The 18,140-nt window shown below is 44.7% G+C and overlaps 1 protein-coding gene across 1 annotated transcript in view; it reads right to left on the bottom strand.

Annotated features, from left to right (window-relative positions):
- The window catches only part of PIWIL1 (piwi like RNA-mediated gene silencing 1), a 766,743-nt gene that overhangs the window by 127,912 nt on the left and 620,691 nt on the right, over window positions 1–18,140 (bottom strand). Inside the window, exon 18 of the mRNA XM_073597707.1 lies at window positions 3,494–3,564. Within this exon, the coding sequence (XP_073453808.1) occupies window positions 3,494–3,564 (71 nt within the window). The remainder of the gene's footprint in view (window positions 1–3,493; window positions 3,565–18,140) is intronic.

Here is an 18,140-nt window from a genome sequence, read left to right as displayed (position 1 = left end):
TACCACACATCAAGTCTACAACAGGTCAGAAAATTTCCCTACCCCATCAGATAGCCCAGGAATTTAGCTCTTATTACTCGTCTTTATATAATCTGACTGAGACACAAACCTCCTCAGAGGCAACAACGGAGTACATTGCGACATCCCTCATGCCGTCCCTTCCGGAGGAAGCTAAGTCACTTCTAGATGACCCTATTACCCTGCCTGAACTCCATACTGCATTAAAAAGTTCCAAAACAGGTAAAGCCCCAGGCCCAGATGGCCTCACCACCACCTACTACCAGACTTTTCTACCCTCCTTAGGCGGACACATGGTTAGACTTTATAACGCTCTGGGCTCAGGGAGTAAGTTCCACAGAGCCACACTACAGGCACAAATATCAGTTATACCGAAAGAAGGTAAAGACCCAGGCCTATGTGGCTCTTATCGCCCAATCTCCCTCCTGAATACAGACCTAAAACTCTTCACAAAAATCATTGCCACAAGGCTCCAACACCACCTTCCCTCGCTTATACATTTAGACCAGGTAGGCTTTGTCCCGACGAGAGAAGCCAGGGACAATACGACTAAAGTCCTTAATCTACTACATATCGCAAACAGCACTAAAACCCCATGTGTGTTCCTCGGGACAGATGCCGAAAAGGCTTTCGACCGAGTTAGCTGGAAATTCATGTTCGCAACGCTGAGACACATAGGACTAGGCGGCAAAATGTTAAATTGGATAACAGCGGCCTATTGGAACCCAACAGCTGGAGTTCGGGCTAACGGGGTATTGTCGAAGGGCTTTCCAATTACGAACAGGACTCGTCAGGGATGCCCATTATCGCCATTGCTCTTCGCACTATCCCTGGAACCTTTTTTTTGTCACGTCAGACTAAATCTCGACATTACAGGAGTGGAAGCCAACAGGGAACACTTTAAAGTTTCCGCATATGCGGATGACTTGATGTTTTCCCTTACAAAACCCGCCACCTCGCTTCCTAGCCTTATGAAACAATTCCACACTTACGGCCAACTAGCTAACCTGAAAATTAACTTCAGCAAGTCTGAGGCGATGGGTATCGGAATCCCTCAAACTCAACTCCCACACCTCCAATCCAACTTCCACTTTAAATGGACTTCTACAGCCCTGAAGTACTTGGGTACGCTCATACCCCCGAAGCTTTCCCAGCTATACAAGCTCAACTTTCCGCCCCTTTTAAATAAGGTCAAACAACTACTAGACAAATGGGACAGCGGACTGCACTCTTGGTTTGGTCGATGTAGCATTCTCAAAATGTCGATCCTACCCAAATTCTTATATATCATGCAGGCCATTCCAATGCGCATTCCGGTAGACTACTTTAACCAGGTGAGAACAGCTTTTACACATTTCCTTTGGGCGGGGAAGAAGCCGCGTCTGCACCGGAGAGTCCTCTCACTGCCTAAGCTCAATGGGGGCCTGGCAATGCCAGATCTTCAAACTTACTACAGAGCGGCCCACCTGAGTAGACTCATTGATTGGTGCCGCCATACAAACACCAAATTATGGACAAGACTTGAACAGGCACAAAGTGAGATCCCCTTGCCCAGAGCTCCATGGTGTCACGCCTCCCTCCCAACGGAAATTACACGCCATCCGTTAATAGGTAACACAGTACGGGTTTGCTCACAATTGATCCACACCTCCCCCCCACTTTTCACGTAACTCACCACTCAGACCCATATTGGGTAACCCTCAATTCAAGCCAGGACTACAAGATAGGAAATTCCTGAAACTGAGAGAGGAAGGTTTGTACCAAGCCTCTCACTTTAGCACTCTGGGGAGGTGGAAGACACTCTCCGAGCTTACTGATCCGGAAGGACAGTTCCGACTAGATTTTCTCAGAGCATTGCAGCTCCATCACTTCTTAAGTAACCTATCGCCACCCCAGGAGGCTAACCAAACCCTCACAACCATGGAAGTTCTTTGTTCAGAGACAGGGGACCTGCCACACGTACTCTCACTTACTTACAAACTGCTTATTACACCGTTGGGAGAATACCAGGTACAAAGTCTCACCAGATGGGAAAAAGAACTAAATTGCAATTTCACAACCAATAAAAGACAACAAATCTTAACGTTCACTCATAAATCTTCTATCTGTTCCAAAACCCAGGAAACGAATTATAAAATCCTCACACATTGGTACAGAACACCTGCACTACTTAAGACAATCTTCCCCTCTACGACAGATGTCTGTTGGAGATGCCAGGAAGAAAGGGGTACACTCATCCATATTTTCTGGTTCTGCACTCGGATCCAGATCTTCTGGAGAGAAGTACGCCAGATAACCCAAAAATTTACTGATCGCATAGTCCCTGATGACCCAGCTTATTTCCTTTTACACGCCACCGACATACCCGCCCGATCCTATAAGAAATCAATCATACGGCATTTGTTAGACACAGCGAAGGCATGTATCCCTTCCTTCTGGAAATCCTCTCACACACCACCCATTGCCTTTTGGCTTCAAAAAGTTGAGGAAATAAACCAGATGGAGGACTTAATCCTCACAAGCCTAAATAGACAGGAGAAATACTCCAAAACCTGGCAGCTCTGGAACATCTTCAAATACTCGGAGGAGGGGAAAACCCTTCTTGGCAAGTGACTCCATCTCACACTAGGTGGTTAGAAATGGAGAATAATAGACGTCGGCCCACTTCCATCTCTGTGGGTTGTCACCCTGACCTTCCCCCTCCCCCCCTCTCCTTTGCCCTATACCCCCACCCTTTTCCTTCCTCACCCACTTCCCTTTCCACCCCTCCCCCTTTCTCTCTCCCTTCTATTTCACTCATTCGTTCCTACTTGGACCTTTCTTTTATGATAATTTACTTTCTCTCTCTTTTCAAAATACAAAACGGACAGGAAATCGTTCACAAAAGGAATATTATATCCAGGAATATCCGTATTCTAAAACAGGGTATACAGTTAGATAGGTAATATGAAACAGACGGTCCATATATATGACCTCTAACTATAATAAATAAGTTACTCACACTAATATTCTTTTACATGTCATACAAGGTTTTATAGTAATGTTGAACATCCTGTCTTGCTTAGCGCTTTCGCATTTAAAAACTGTATGTGTATATCTGCCATTATTGTTGTTAATGTAACTATACCGTGTTATGTATATCCTGGTGAACCAGTTTTCTGATACAAATAAATAATTTTGAAAAAAAAAAAAAAAAAGCTCAAGAAGACTCCTGTATGGCAGGAGTCAGGAGTGTATGACATAATTTTGTCCTAGGCCAGAAACAACTGAAGAAATGTGTAAAAAAAAAAAAAGAAAGTTTAAAGCAAGTAAATACAATATACCATTTATCTATATACTAATGCAAGGATTAAGGATTACAATTAGTTAATGCTGATTCAGAGGGTTTAGTTCCACTTTAATATCATTGTTTTGTGCTTTTTTGCCATCATAATATGTACATCACATGTGCATAAGTTCAAAGTGGTGCATTTACCTTGCATGCAGACTTTGAGTAAATCCACAATCTCTTGTTTTTGATCCTGTAGAACACATCGAGAAAACCACCTAAAGAAAGATTACATTTTTAAGTTCAAAGTATGTTATTGTTAAATAAAATATTTAAATTTATTGGCATTCTGTCATACCATATAGGCGTTAATCCTTCATTTGGTAAATTAAATGTAAAACTATTTACATTCAAAATTATTTATTTATGGCACGTAGTCTGACATTAAAGCGGCCCACCCTTATGCCCTGTACACACGATAGGATTTTCCGACAACAAAATCCATGTTTTTGGATGTTGGCTCAAACTTGTCTTGCATACACACGGTCACACAAATCTTAGCTGAAATTCCGAACGTCAAGAACGCGGTGATGTACGACGAGCCGAGAAAAATGAAGTTCAATAGCCAGTGCGGCTCTTCTGCTTAATTCCGAGCATGCGTGGAACTTTGTGCGTTGGAATTGTGTGCACACGATCAGAATTTACGACAACGGATTTTGTTGTCAGAAAATTTGAGATCCAGATCTCAAATTTGTGTGTCGGAAATTCCGATGCAAAATGTCCGATGGAGCCTACACATGGTCGGAATTTCCGACAAGCTCCTATCAAACATTTTCCAATCCTATCGTATGTACAGGGCATTAGGCTCCACAAGGTTAAAGGAGCCATTACTACCCAATGTCTTGGTATACTATGCAGTAGAGTTGCACGATTAACCGTTAAAAAATTGCAATCTCAATTCAACTCCCTCACCTACTTGCCATCCTGGCCAATTCTGGCACTCCGCTCCTACATGTAAAAATCATATTTTATTGGCTAGAAAATTACTAAGAACCCCCAAAAAATATATATGTTTTTGTAGTAAAGACCCCAGGGAATAAAATGGAGGTTGTTGCAACTTTTTATGTCACATGGTATTTGCAATTATTTAAACACTTCTTTTTTAGGGAGAAAAAAAACAGTTCCATGATTTGAAAAAAACAAGAACATAAAAAAAAAGCACTAAAGTTAGCCCAATTTTTTTGTACAATGTGAAAGATAATGTTATGCAGAGTAAATAGATACCTATCATGTCACGCTTTAAATGCACACACTTGTGGAATGGCGCCATACTTCGATACCCTTTCTGCTGTCTTGTTTGCTCTTGAGGGAATCCTGTTGAGGAGCTGACGATAATGATTGTGTGTTTCTCCCTGAGGATCCGTCCATCTGGTCATCACTCTTTTATTGCTCTCCAGCCCTGCATGGACTACTTCATTATCTTACCACATCTCCTGTCAGTGAGTGCTGACTCAAGCACTAGTTATTAGTTTGTGTACAGTGCATCTGGAAAGTATTCACAGCGCTTCACTTTTTCCACATTTTGTTATGTTACAGCCTTTCACATGGTTGTTCTGTAGCAACTCCTTTGTTATCTTGGCTGCGTGCTTAGGGTTGTTGTCCTGTTGGAAGATGAACCTTCGCCCCAGTCTGAGGTACAGAGTGCTCTGGAGCAGATTTTTAGGATGTCTCTGTACATTGCTGCATTCATCTTTCCCTCCATCCTGCATAGTCTCCCAGTTCCTGCTGCTGAAAAACATCTCCACAGCATGATGCTGCCACCACCCTGCTTCACTGTAGGGATGGTATTGGCCAGGTAATGAGCAGTGCCTGGTTTTCTCCAGACATAATGCTTGCCATTCAGGCCAAATAGTTCAATCTTTGTTTCATCAGATCAGACCAGGTCATTTTGTTTCTTATGGTCTGAGAGTCCTTTGGGTGCCTTTTGGCAAACTCCAGGCAGGCTGTCATGTGTTTACTAAGAAGTGGCTTCTGTCTGGCCACACAGGTCTGATTGGTGGAGTGCTGCAGAGATGGTTGTTCTTCTGGAAGGTTCTCCTCTCTCCATAGAGAAATGCCGGAGCTCTGTCAGAGTGACCATCGGGTTCATGGTCACTTCCCTGATTAAGGTCTATCTCCCCCAATCGCTCAGTTTGGCTGGGCACCCGCTCTAGAAAGAGTCCTGGTGGTTCCAAACTTCTTCCATTTACGGATGATGGAGGCCACTGTGCTCATAGGGACCTTCAATTTTTCTGTACCTTTCCCCAGATCTGTGCCTCGATACAGTGCATCCAGAAAGTATTCACATCGATCCACTTATTCAAAATTTTATTATGCAACAGCCCTATTCCAAAATGGATTAAATTCATTATTTTCCTCAAGATTCTACAACCAATACCCCATAATGACAACATGAAACAAGTTTGTTTGAAATCTTTGCAAATTTATTACAATAAAAAAAAATGAAGACAAAATCACATGTACTCTACATAAGTATTCAAAACTTTTGCTATGACAATCAAAATTGAGCTCAGGTGCATCCTGTTTCCACTGATCATCCTTGAGATGATTCTACAACTCAATTGGAGTCCAACTGCGTTAAATTCAGTTGATTGGTATCACAGGTTACAGTGCATGTCAGAGCACAAACCAAGCCATGAAGTCCAAAGAATTGTCTTTAGACCTCCGACGGGATTGTATCGAGGCACAGATCTGGGAAAAGGTACAGAAAAATTTCTGCAGCATTAAACGTCCCATTGAGCACATTGGCCTCCATCATCCACAAATGGAAGAAGTTTGGGACCACCAGGGCGATCAGGGAAGAAGGGCCTTGGTCAGGGAGGTGACCAAGAACCCAAAGGTCATTCTGACAGAGCTCCAGCGTTTCTCTGTGGAGAGAGGAAAACCTTCCAGAAGAACAACCATCCAAGCACAAGCACTCCACCATTTAGGCGTATATTGGAAGAGTGGCCAGACAGAAGCCACTCCTCAGTAAAAGGCATATAACAGCCCACCTGGAGTTTGCCAAAATGCACTGAAGGACTCTCAGACCACGAGAAACAAAATTCTCTGGTCTGATGAAACAAAGATTGAACTCTTTGGCCTGAATGGCAAGTGTCATGTCTGAAAGAAAGCAGGCCCCGCTCATCACCTGGCCAATACCATCCCTACAGTAAAGCATGGTGGTGACATCTTCATGCTGTGGGGATGTTTTTCAGTGGCAGGAACTGGCAGACTAGTCAGGATCAAGGGAAAGATGAATGCAGCAATGTACAGAGACATCCTTGATGAAAACCAACTCCAGAGCACTCTGGACCTCAGACTGGGGGGGGGGGGAAGGTTCATCTTCCAACAGGACAACAACCCTAAGCATGCAGCCAAGATAACAAGTGAGTGGCTACGGAACAACTATGTGAATGTCTTTGAGTGGCCCAACCAGAGCCCAGACTTGAACCTGATTGAACATCTCTGGAGAGATCTGAAAATAGCAGTGCACCGACGCTCCCCATCCAACCTGATGGAGCTTGAGAGGTCCTACAAAGAAGAATGGGATACAATTCCCAAAAATAGGTGTGCCAAGCTTGTAGCATCATATTCAAAAAGACTTAAGTCTGTAGTTGGTGCCAAAAGTGCTTTAACAAAGTATTGAGCAAAGGCTGTGAATAATTATGTACATGGCAGTTTTTTCATTTTTTTAAAAATACATTTGCAAAGATTGGAAGATTTGCAGGGTGGAAGATTTTTCCTTGGCCATTAGGTCTCCTCGCAGATGAGGATACCAGGGGATGTCCACAACCAGAAGCACCATGTTGGTATACCAGGACCAACAATGCCAAACTGGAACCACAAGAATGACTGGAATCTCTTCTGCCTCTATCATTTGCAACATTCTTTGAAGAAGCTTCAATGCTGGGAAGGCATAAATGCAACTGTAGTGGCCCCTTGGCACTACCCAGGCATCTGTCGCATCCACAAAAGGAGTCCCTGGTTCTCACCAATTCTGGCACCTTCCTGTTGAAACAACACACCAGGTGACCCCCATCTGGGGTACCCCACCGCAGGCATATCTGGCATAAAACCTTTACATGTAAGGCCTACTTCTCCTTGGTCCATAATATGACAGCTGAAATAATCTGCCTGCTATTTTTCCACTCCTGGAATGTAAACCGTGGAGAGAGCAGGCATGTGAAACTCACCCCACCAGAGGATGTGAGAGACTTCTAGCGCCACCACTGAACTACTCATTCTGTCCTAGGGATTGCTGTGGCATTGTCTGACTGGATCCTGACCTGACGTCCCAGGCCAAGCTCCGTTCACCGAGAAAACATGAAAACGTGCCAGCTTAGGGGTGCCAAAGAGAACCACCTCCTCTTCCAAATTTTCTGGGGAAAACTTAAATTAAAAGTCACCCTCATGGAGGAGATCAAAGCAGACACCAGTGCAAGATTTGTCCTCATTATCAAAGGGGTCCAGATTAAGACGTCACAGGGTCGGAAACCACGGACACGGACAAAATTGGGAGAAGGGTGGAACAGGCACCACAAAGGGGGTCAGACAGGGGAGGGGAGACCTGGGGGTCCATACTGAGAAATGCAACCCTTGACAGAATGAAAACCTTTAGAAAGCGTACCCCAACAGAATACACAGGCACCAACAGCTTCCACTCACTAAACAAGAAACAGGGAGGAGGAGAGAGAAGCTGCTGTATCCTGAAGTTGATCCAGCTTCTGGGAAGAGCAGGGGTTTTGCGCGCTCTCTGCAAGAGGAAGGTACCATTCTCACACTGGATCCAGCTGGGAAAGCCACAGGACGGTGCTGAACTCCCCCCAGATGGCTGATTTAGTGGGACCAACACAAAATGGCCACATCCAAGGAGCTCCAGGAAAAAGGCCACCCACTGAGAGACCCTCAGAAGACTCATTCAAAATGGCTGCTACTGGGTGGGTCTCACCAAGCTGATCTTCAGAAAAATAGTCAACTGCCAGCAGCCAAGGCAGACTATGGCCTGTCAAAGCCTCTACAGAGAACTGCAAGCACCAACAGCACTGATGCATACGCAGCTATTGCTGCCAAACTGAGAAGCATTGTGACTCTGAGGTAGGAACAACCTTCCCCAAGTTCTAAGGGGGATAGTCACCAGGAGTGCACAGATAAGTAACGCAAGACCTTCAGAGGAGCGGGGGTTGTAATGTTCTCAGCTGGGACAGTAAGCAGTCGCCAATCTTGATAATAGTTTCAGAGAGATAAAATGAGTAATTTTTACTTGCCTGTAAATTCCATATCTTTAAGTACAAGACACAAGCAATTAATTCATACAACATGGGTTATAGGGGTATACCTTCAGGCGATTGGACATATTCAAGCATTTGAAAAGACGACCCCCCCCCCCCCCCCCCCCCCGAGTGGCTACCTTTGAATCCTAGCTTACTGTGATGCCTGTGCTTTTAGTGTGCTAAGAGCTAAACTCTGGTAAAGACCTCATTGTAGAAAGGCCAGAATTCGAGGCATAGAGCAATCTCAGGGATGAAACTGACTGCGTTCATACCAGGCAAAATAGAATTTCTAGGTACAATAACAGAATTACCTAGTAGCTGTTCTTGCTTTTAGCAAGGTAAGAATCACAGACTTAGAAATCCCTTGCTTAAAGAGGAGTTCCACCCAGGGGCTCCATTAAATAAAAAAAAAATTAAAAGTCAGCAGCTACAAATACTGCAGCTGCTGACTTTTAATTGGACACTCACCTGTCCCTGGGTCCAGCGATGCGGGGGATCGAAGCCCCGCTCGTCCCCCCCCTCCGCTCATCGGCGCCGGCATTCCAACTGTGGGCGCCGGGCTGTGGCTTCACAGCCTGGCACCCACTGCGCATGCGCGAGCGGTGCCGTGATTGGCCGCTCAATCACCTGGGACCTGTAATGGGTCCCAGATGATTGACAGGAGGGAGGGAGCAGAGCCGAGCCCTTCCTGTGCCTGGGGGTAAGTGATGTCACCAGCCCAGGCAAAGGAATAGGCAGACTACGAGGGACCACCTAGCAACAAGCATTTAGAGGTAAGTAAAAAAAAAAAAAAATTCAAATGTTTTTTTGTTTTACAATTTTTCAGGTATTTTTGTTTTTTTGGGTGGAACCCCACTTTAAAGACCTGTTTTAACACCCATGTTGTTAAAGCCAGAGACTGTGAAGCAGGACAGAATAGAAGACATTGAGTAAACAGATCTGGCCTAATGAAAAGAGGGCAAGGTTTGTCTACTAGAAGTCTGAGCATGTCTGTGTACTAGGATCGTCTAGGCCAGTTTGGTACAACTAAAAGTCCTTCTCACAGTTGAAAGAAGGCATAAATTAGCCTGAACGGAGGGATGACTAGGGCATTGGAGGTCAGGGCTAGAAAGAAAGGGTTACCTAGCTCATGACAATGAGAAAGCCTGTATAGTAATTCAGCTTTATATTGTCCTTATTGTAGTTGGAATTTGTCCATATATACTCTATTTGATTGTAGCCGTATTAGTGCAATTGTGACAGAGAAAATTGAGTACTGTCCGTGATAGTTTTTTTATTTGCACAAACATACAATTTTTCAGGACAAGCTTTTGGGGTATATCCCCTTCTTCAAGATCCAAGCAGTACTGATTCACAAATTCTGCTTAAAAAATTGTGAATCAGTACTGCTTGGACCTTGGAAGAAGGGGACATACCCCGAAAGCTTGTCCTGAAAAATTGTATGTTAGTGCAAATAAAAAAAGTATCACGGACAGTACTCAATTTTCTCTGTCCATATATACTCAGTTCAGGTGCAAGCCATCCCCAGAGCATATCCAGAGTACTCTGTGAGAAATGCAAAAGAGAAAATGAGGGAGGCGCACCTAAGCGTAGTATTATTAAGTTATTTTATTAGCGCAAAAGTAATGCACTTACAGGAAAGAAGACATCAAGGGCATATCTTTCATATAGGAGGTCTTCCTCATGTCACTAGGCAGAACGGGGAAATGCCTTGTTTACATAGACATCTCCCCGTTCTGCGGCTCCGTGACACGATCTCTAGGAAACCGGCGGACATCGAGTCTGCGGGTATGGACACGCTGTAGGCGGCGGGTGAGCGCTAGCTCCGCCAATTAAAGGGGACGTACAGGTACACCCATTTGCCCACCGCTGCCATTGTGCCAACGTATCGGCGCGCAGTGGTCGGCAAATGGTTAAGGCTTCAACATGATGGTGGGGGCTGAGCTTCCTCAAGACGAGTGAAATGCATACAGTAGAGAAAATAATTGTTTGATTGCATGCAGATTTTGCAAAGAAATTAAGGGTCTATGATTGTAATCATAGGTGTACTTTAAATGATAGAGACAGAATATCACCCAAAAATCCAGAAAGAACACATGAAACAAATGTTAAAAACTGTGTTGTAGTGACGTGAGTAAAATAAGTATTTGATCCTCTAACCAAATTATGGCTCCCACAGACTGGCTACAGTATGTGCTCATGTGGTACAGATTAGTCATGTCAATTTAACCCCTTCCGTACCAGCTCACGACGATAAACGTTGGTACTTGGAAGGAGGATATCGTTGTTATGGCAGCACCTAGCTGCCATAACACCGGTATCCTCTTCTTCAGTGAGCGGTCCGGTTTAAGATAAAAGTGGTCTCTGCGGCGGAGGCGATTGGGTCCTTCCTGTGGTCTGACATGGAGACAAGTGAGGGGAAGATGGCCCCCATCCATCTCACTGCAGGGCGGAAGCGACGTCAAAACGTCACTTCCGACCATAGCTCTTAAAGGGCCATTTTTTTAAATGACAACATTTTTTTTTAATTGCATTTTAGTCTACATATGAGATCTGAGGTCTTTTTGACCCCAGATCTCATATTTAAGGGGCCCTGCCACGCTTTTTTCTATTACAAGGAATGTTTACTTTGAGAACTTTCTTCCCTCAGCCAGAACACCGAAGATGGGTCAGGGATGGGTCTTACAGTATGACAATGACCCAAAACATACCACAAAGGCAACAAAGGAGTGGCTCAAGAAGAAGCACATTAACTGGTTCCCGACCAGCCGCCAGTTATACTGCGGCAGCATGGCTCCCCTGGGCGAGCCGTCATAGCTGTACGTCGGCTCTTTAAGATGCTGTAGGAGGTGCGCCCCCGGAGCAGAAGCGAGTGCCTGGCGGGCATGATGACCGCCGGGCACCCGCGATCGCTCGCAACAGAGTGAGAACCGGGATCTGTGTGTAAACACACAAATCCCGGTACTGTCAGGGGAGAGGAGAAAGATTGTGTGTAAAGTATGTACAAGTATGAACACCGATCGCTCTCCTCCCCTAGTCAGTCCCACCCCCTCTTCCACAGTTAGACACACCTAGGAAACACAGTTAACCCCTTGATCACTCCCTAGTGTTAACCCTTTCCCTGCCAGTAACATTTATATAGTAATCAGTGCATTTTTTATAGCACTGATCGCTGTAAAAATGTCACTGGTCCCAAAAAATGTGTCAAAAGAGTCCGCCGCAATATCACAGTATAGCTAAAAATAGCAAATCGCCGCCATTACTAGTAAAAAAAAAAAAAGAAAAATAATAAAAATGCCATAAATCTATTCCCTATTTTGTAGAAGCTATAACTATTGTGCAAACCAATCAATATACGCTTATTGCGATTTTTTTATTTTTACCAAAATTATGTAGAATACATATCGACCTAAACTGAGGAAATTCGTTTGTTTTTTTTAAATGTGGGATATTTATTATAGCAAAAAAGTAAAATGTGTTTTTTTCAAAATTGTCGCTTTTTTGTTTATATAAAAATAAAAACCGCAGGTGATTAAATACCACCAAAAGAAAGCTATTTGTGGGAAAAAAAGGATGAAATTTTGTTTAGGTACAGCGTCGCATGACTGCACAATTGTCAGGTAAAGCGACGCAGTGCCGTATCGCAAAAAATGGCCTGGTCAGGAAGGGGGTAAATTCACATGGGGCTGAAGTGGTTAAGGTCATGGAGTGGCCTAGCCAGTCTCCAGACCTTAATCTTATAGAAAATCTGAAACGTTGAGTTGCCAAGCGACAGACAAGAAACCTAAAGTGTAAGTTCTTCTTTACAGATAATCTGTTAAGTGAACTTAATTAAACTGGACCTCCTCCTGATCTCCCCAGTCGCGAAGTCCCACGATCCCCCGCGCTGTCAGACACCGGGTTGCAGCTTCAACGGTGCAGGGATTTAAAAAGCCCACTTCATCTCCTATCAATAACTCTCAGCGTGTATGGATAGGAGGCATTCTAATTGGTCAGCACTGTCACATGGACAGTGCTGACCAATCAGAATCCACCTAGCTTGTCCTGTCAGCGCTAGAGTAGAGAAAACTAAGAGGAAACCGACATCCCGATGCCTGACAGCGGGGGGATCGCAGGACTCCAGTATTGCAGGACTGGGGGGGGGGGGGGATTTCTGGATGCTATTCTGTCTCTATCATTTAAAATGCACCTATGAGGAAAATTATAGACCTTTCATTTCTTTGTAAGTGGGCAAAAATACAAAATCTGCAGGGGATCAAATATATATTTTCCCTACTGTAGAGGCTAAGCTGCTGATGTAATTTCCGGTTGACCCCCAACGCCACTCCCTGATGTCCACAGACTTCCAGATTCGTGGATGTATTCCAGCTCTGGCTTGGTGAGCGGCGGTACGCGGACAGTATTTCTGTCACTACTGGAGCGGTTTGTGTTGGTGCCTACTTGCTGGCACCTGGACATATGAGTGCATCTAATTTTATCAATGCTATCCTCTTAAATCAATCAAAAACAGTGCTGCGCTAAAATGTATAAATCAAGTGCTTCAACGATCAAATCCTAATCACCATATAACAAAAACAAAAAAAAATCCATAAAACTGATGTGTGATTAAATGTGACAAATCTGCAGAAAAAACGATCCACCACACGTTATGTCAAGGTGTCGACATCTTTAGTAGGGAGCCGCCTTGACGTAATGCGAATAGGGGGTGGAGCCTATGAGCTGACGTCACATTGTGGCCATCTTGTGTAACCTACGATTTTATGCTTGTTCATCTAGCACTGCTTGAAGTGCCACACTTGAGTGTTTTATCTATCTTTTATATGGGAATAAATATTTGTGATACGGAGAGCACTAGATTCTGCCATTCTTTTCCATATATCCGTTTACTGATGAGGGGTACCGAGGCACATTGAGCCAGATAGAGGAAGAGTGAGAGAAGGAAAACTAGAAGTGTCAGCATCACACTAGTTTAATCTGTTATCCCCAAAGGGAAACTGCTGATTTTGATCTGCTGGTGAAACGGGTCAAAATATGAGGTCAGCAGCCTAAGATACAGGTAGAGGTGAGCACAAGCACTTTTGGATTTGTCTACACTGTATGGTGGATCGTTTTTTCTGCGGATTTGTCACATTTACTCACACGTCACAATTTTATGGGCCACTTTTCTTTGCGATATGGCACTGCGCTGTTCTGACAATTGCGCGGTCATGCAACGTTGTACCCAAACAAAATTGATGTCCTTTTTTTCCCCCCAATGGAGCCTTCTTTTGGTGGTATTTGATCACCTCTGTGTTTTTTGCACTATAAAAAAGAGCGACAATTTTGAAAAAAAAAGCAAAAACGAAAAAAACTAATTTATTCCTCAGTTTAGGCCAATATGCATTCTTCTACATATATTTGGTAAAAAAAAAAATGCAATAAGCGTATAATGACTGGTTTGCACACTAGTTTACGAGTAATGGCAGTGATCAGTGATATTTAGCAGGACTGCGACAGTCCTGCTACAGATCGGACACATTTTTGGGACCAGTGACCTTTATACAACAATCAGTGCTATAATAAGGCACTGATTACTGTATAAATGACACTGGCAGGGAAGGGATTAACAGTAGTGGTGATAAAGGTGTTAAATGTGTTCCCTGGGAGGTGTTTTTAACTGTGGGGGGAGTGGACTGACCGGAGGAGGAGAGAGATCGCTTTTCCTGATCACTAGGAACAGCCAATTTCTCTCTACTCCCCTGACAGAATGGGGATCTGTTTGTTTACATTGACCGATCCCCGTTCTGGCTCTGTGGAGCATTCGCGTGTGGCTGGCGGACATCGCGGCCGCCGGTCACTCGCATCAGCTCCGGGGGGCCGTGCACATGTCCACTGTATCCATTATGTGAACTGACGCACAACTACGGCGATTCGCATAATAGAGCCAACCTGCCACAGTAGAATGACGGCGGCTGGTCCGCAAGTGGTTAATAGATTTTTTTGTTTTAATTAGTTATATGGTGATTAGGAGTTGATCGTTTGATGAGCACTTGATTTATACACTTGTGTTTGATATTTTTTTTTAGAATTATATCTAGTAGCGCAGCAGTGTTCTTGATTGCTTTAATATTGTGTTAAGCGTAGTGAAAACAATTTTTAGTGACATCGGCTACTTAACCACTTCCCGCCCGCTATATAACAACATGACATGCGTAAAGTGGTTTCATTATGCTGACTGGACGTCATATGATGTTCAGCAGGATAAGCTGCTAGCGTGCACCCTCTGGGGCGCACAGTGCGGCGATATAGTGTGTCAGTCTGACACACCGCATCTCTGATCCCGGTAAAGAGCCTCTGACGTAGGCTCTTTGCCATGTGATCAACTGTGTTCAATCACAGTGTAAACAGGAAGAGAGTATATCGGCCTTTCCTCCACTCACACTGACAGGCGTGAGTACAGGAGAGCCGATCGGCTGCTCTCCTGACCCGGGGGGGGGGGGGGGGTCTGTACTAATAATCAGCGCATTAATTATTCAACACAGACCCATTGAGGATGCCCACTTCAGACCACCAGGGATGTCAATCAGTGCCCATTAGGATGGCACCCTGTGCCCATCAGTGATTGCCTGTCAGTGTCTCCTGATCAGTGCCACCTATGAGTGCCCATCAGTGCCACCTATGAGTGCCTATCACTGCCGCCTATGAGTGCCCATCAGTGCCCAATGCCCATCAGTGCTGCTAATTAGGGATTGACCGATTATCGATGAGGCTGATATTCACTTTTTTAGAAGAATCTGTATCGGTCACATGCATGCAGCAGGAAGGGACAACCCCCCCCCCCCCCCGGCCCAACGGTAGGCTCGACCAACCAGCCGGCTGAAGACCCGAACAAAGCCAATGCTTCGTCCGACCACCTGCAGCAGAATGGCTCCCTCATGCGAATCGCCGTAGCTGTCGCTTTAAGGGGTATAGCGGCGCATGCGCCACGTCCGGCGGCCGCCATGTCTGCTGTGCCCCAGAGATCACTCCTGACAGAGCGAGAATGGGGATTTGTGTGTCTAAACACACAAATCTCAGTTCGATCAGGGGTGAGGAGACGGATCTGTTGTTCCTAATGCTTAGTAACAACGATCCGTCTCCTCCCCCACTCAGTCCCAGCCCCCCACAGTTAGAACACACACAGAGGGAACACATTTAACCCCTTGATCACCCCTGTTAACCCCTTCCCTGCCAGTGACATTTATACAGTAATTAGTGGCTATTTTTAGCACTGATGGCTGTATAAGTGTCAATGGTCCCAAGAAAGTAGCAAAAGTGTCCGATCTGTCCACTGCAATTTCACAGTCCTGATAAAAATCGCTGATCGTCGCCATTACTAGTAATTAAAAAAAGTAAAAATAAAAATGCCGTAAATTTATCCCTATTTTTTAGATGCTATAACTTTTGCGCAAACCAATATATGCTTATTGCAATTTTTTTTTTAAAGCGGGGTTCCACCCAAATTTTGAACATTATCTTTATGCATTCTCTTCCTTGCCTAGATGCTGACATGCTGTGTAAAAAAATTTAAATCGCCGTAATTTGCTTTTTTTTTCTAATCTTCTTAGCACTTCCTGGTTTTCCTCCCATGGGAGTAGGCGTGTTTCTAGCCTCTTCCAGACCTCCCACAGTCCCCTGGGAGCTAGTCTCAGGCTTCCCAGCATGCATTGTGCAACAGCGTCATCACAACCTCTCGGTGAATGCTTGGAGCACAGCATTCGCCGCATCCAGGAAATACATGCTTGAGGGCTTCAAATGCCCACAATGAAGATGGAAACCGCCTTCAGTGAATTTTATAAGTTATTATTTACAACGAAATCGGACACAGGCAGACTTATTACACAGAACATGTGAGTAGATAATCATGAGAAGAAAAGTTTGTGAATGAACTCCAAAAAAAAAAAAAAAAAAAAAAAAAAAAAAACGATAGATAGGTGGACCCCCGCTTTAACCAAAAATATGTAGAATACATATTGGCTTAAACTGATGAAGACTTTTTTTTGGGATATTTATTATAGCAAAAAGTAAAAAATATTTTTTTTTTCAAAACGGACGCTCTTCTTTTTTTTATAGCGAAAAAAAAAAAAAACACAGAGGTGATCAAATACCAACAAAAGAAAGCTCTTTGTGGGAAAAAAAGGATATATTTTGTTTGGGTACAATGTCGCACAACCGCGCAATTGTCAGTTAAAGGGACGCCGTGCTGTATCGCAAAAAATGGCCTGGTCAGGAAGGGGGTACATTTTTCCGGGTATGAAGTGGTTAAAGGTGCCAGCTTTGAAAAAAAAATTGTTTTTTTTCTACTCACTGTAAAATCCCTTTCTCTGAGTTCATCGGCGGACACAGCACTTCCAGTCTTGACCTTAGGGTTATATCGCCACCTTCAGGAGTAGGACTAGGCAGAAATTAAAAAAAAACAAAAAAACAAAAAAACAAGCACAGCACCGCCTAGGGGCGGTCCTTACTGGCAGTAACCTCCCGCTCTGCTACAGGCAGCTCAGTTCTTTATAAAGCAGTACAAACACAAGCAGGAGGGTGGGTGCTGTGTCCGTCAATGAACTCAGGGGAAAGGGATTTTACGGTGGAAAAAAAATCCTGTTTTCTTTGGTTCATTGACGGACACAGCACTTCCAGTCTTGACCTTAAGCAGTGCCACAACTAGAGGTGGGAACACAAAATAAAAAAATGTTTTTCAAAAAATAAACTCCACCCAAACACCCGTAAGAGGAGTCAAAACCTCAGACAGCCGCCTGCAAAACTTTGCGGCCGAAACGCATCCGAAGATGCCCCAAAATCCACCTTGTAAAACTTGGTGAAAGTGTGTACAGACGACCAAGTAGCCGCCTTATACACTTGAGAAACAGATGCTTGATGGCGGAAGGCCCAAGAAGCACTAACTGCCCTCTGCAAGACCCGAGTGTGAAATTGAGCATACGGAACGGCCTCGAAGAGGCCCAGAACTCTCATGCAAAAGCGCAGCGACGACCACTTGCGGGACAGCAGCAACCGCACCGCGGAGTGAAGGGTCTGCAGTTTAAAAACCTTCCTCTTGCGCCCAGAATCAACCTCAAGTACTCCAGGCGTTGGGTCGGGAGCAACACAGACTTCTGGAGATTTAACACCCAGCCGAACTCTTGTAAGGTCTGCATGGTGATCGCTACATCGTCTCTTAGTTTTGAGGCCGACGCCACTCTCAGGAGGAGATCATCCAGGTAGCCCACGATTGCGATCCCCCGCTGTCTCAGCAATGCCAGAACCGGTGCCAGCATCTTGGTGAAGACCATTGGTGCGGACACCAGACCAAAGGGGAGTGCCACAAATTGTGCGCGTCCCCGACCACAAATCGCAGGAACCGCTGGTGCCTGACGCAGATGGAGACATCCAGGGAGGCCAGGAAATCCTCCCGATGAAGCGCAGCCACCACGGAACGAACAGACTCCACCCTGAACCTACATACCCTCACAGAACAATTGAGGGCCTTGAGATCCAGGATCGGACGAACCCCTTCCTTTTTCGGAACTATG

Source organism: Aquarana catesbeiana, linkage group LG01, assembly GCF_042186555.1.
Source record: "Aquarana catesbeiana isolate 2022-GZ linkage group LG01, ASM4218655v1, whole genome shotgun sequence".
NCBI classification, from domain to species: domain Eukaryota; kingdom Metazoa; phylum Chordata; class Amphibia; order Anura; family Ranidae; genus Aquarana; species Aquarana catesbeiana.
The sequence above is the reverse complement of the archived record's forward strand: the minus strand, read 5'-3'. Positions and strand labels throughout refer to the sequence as shown.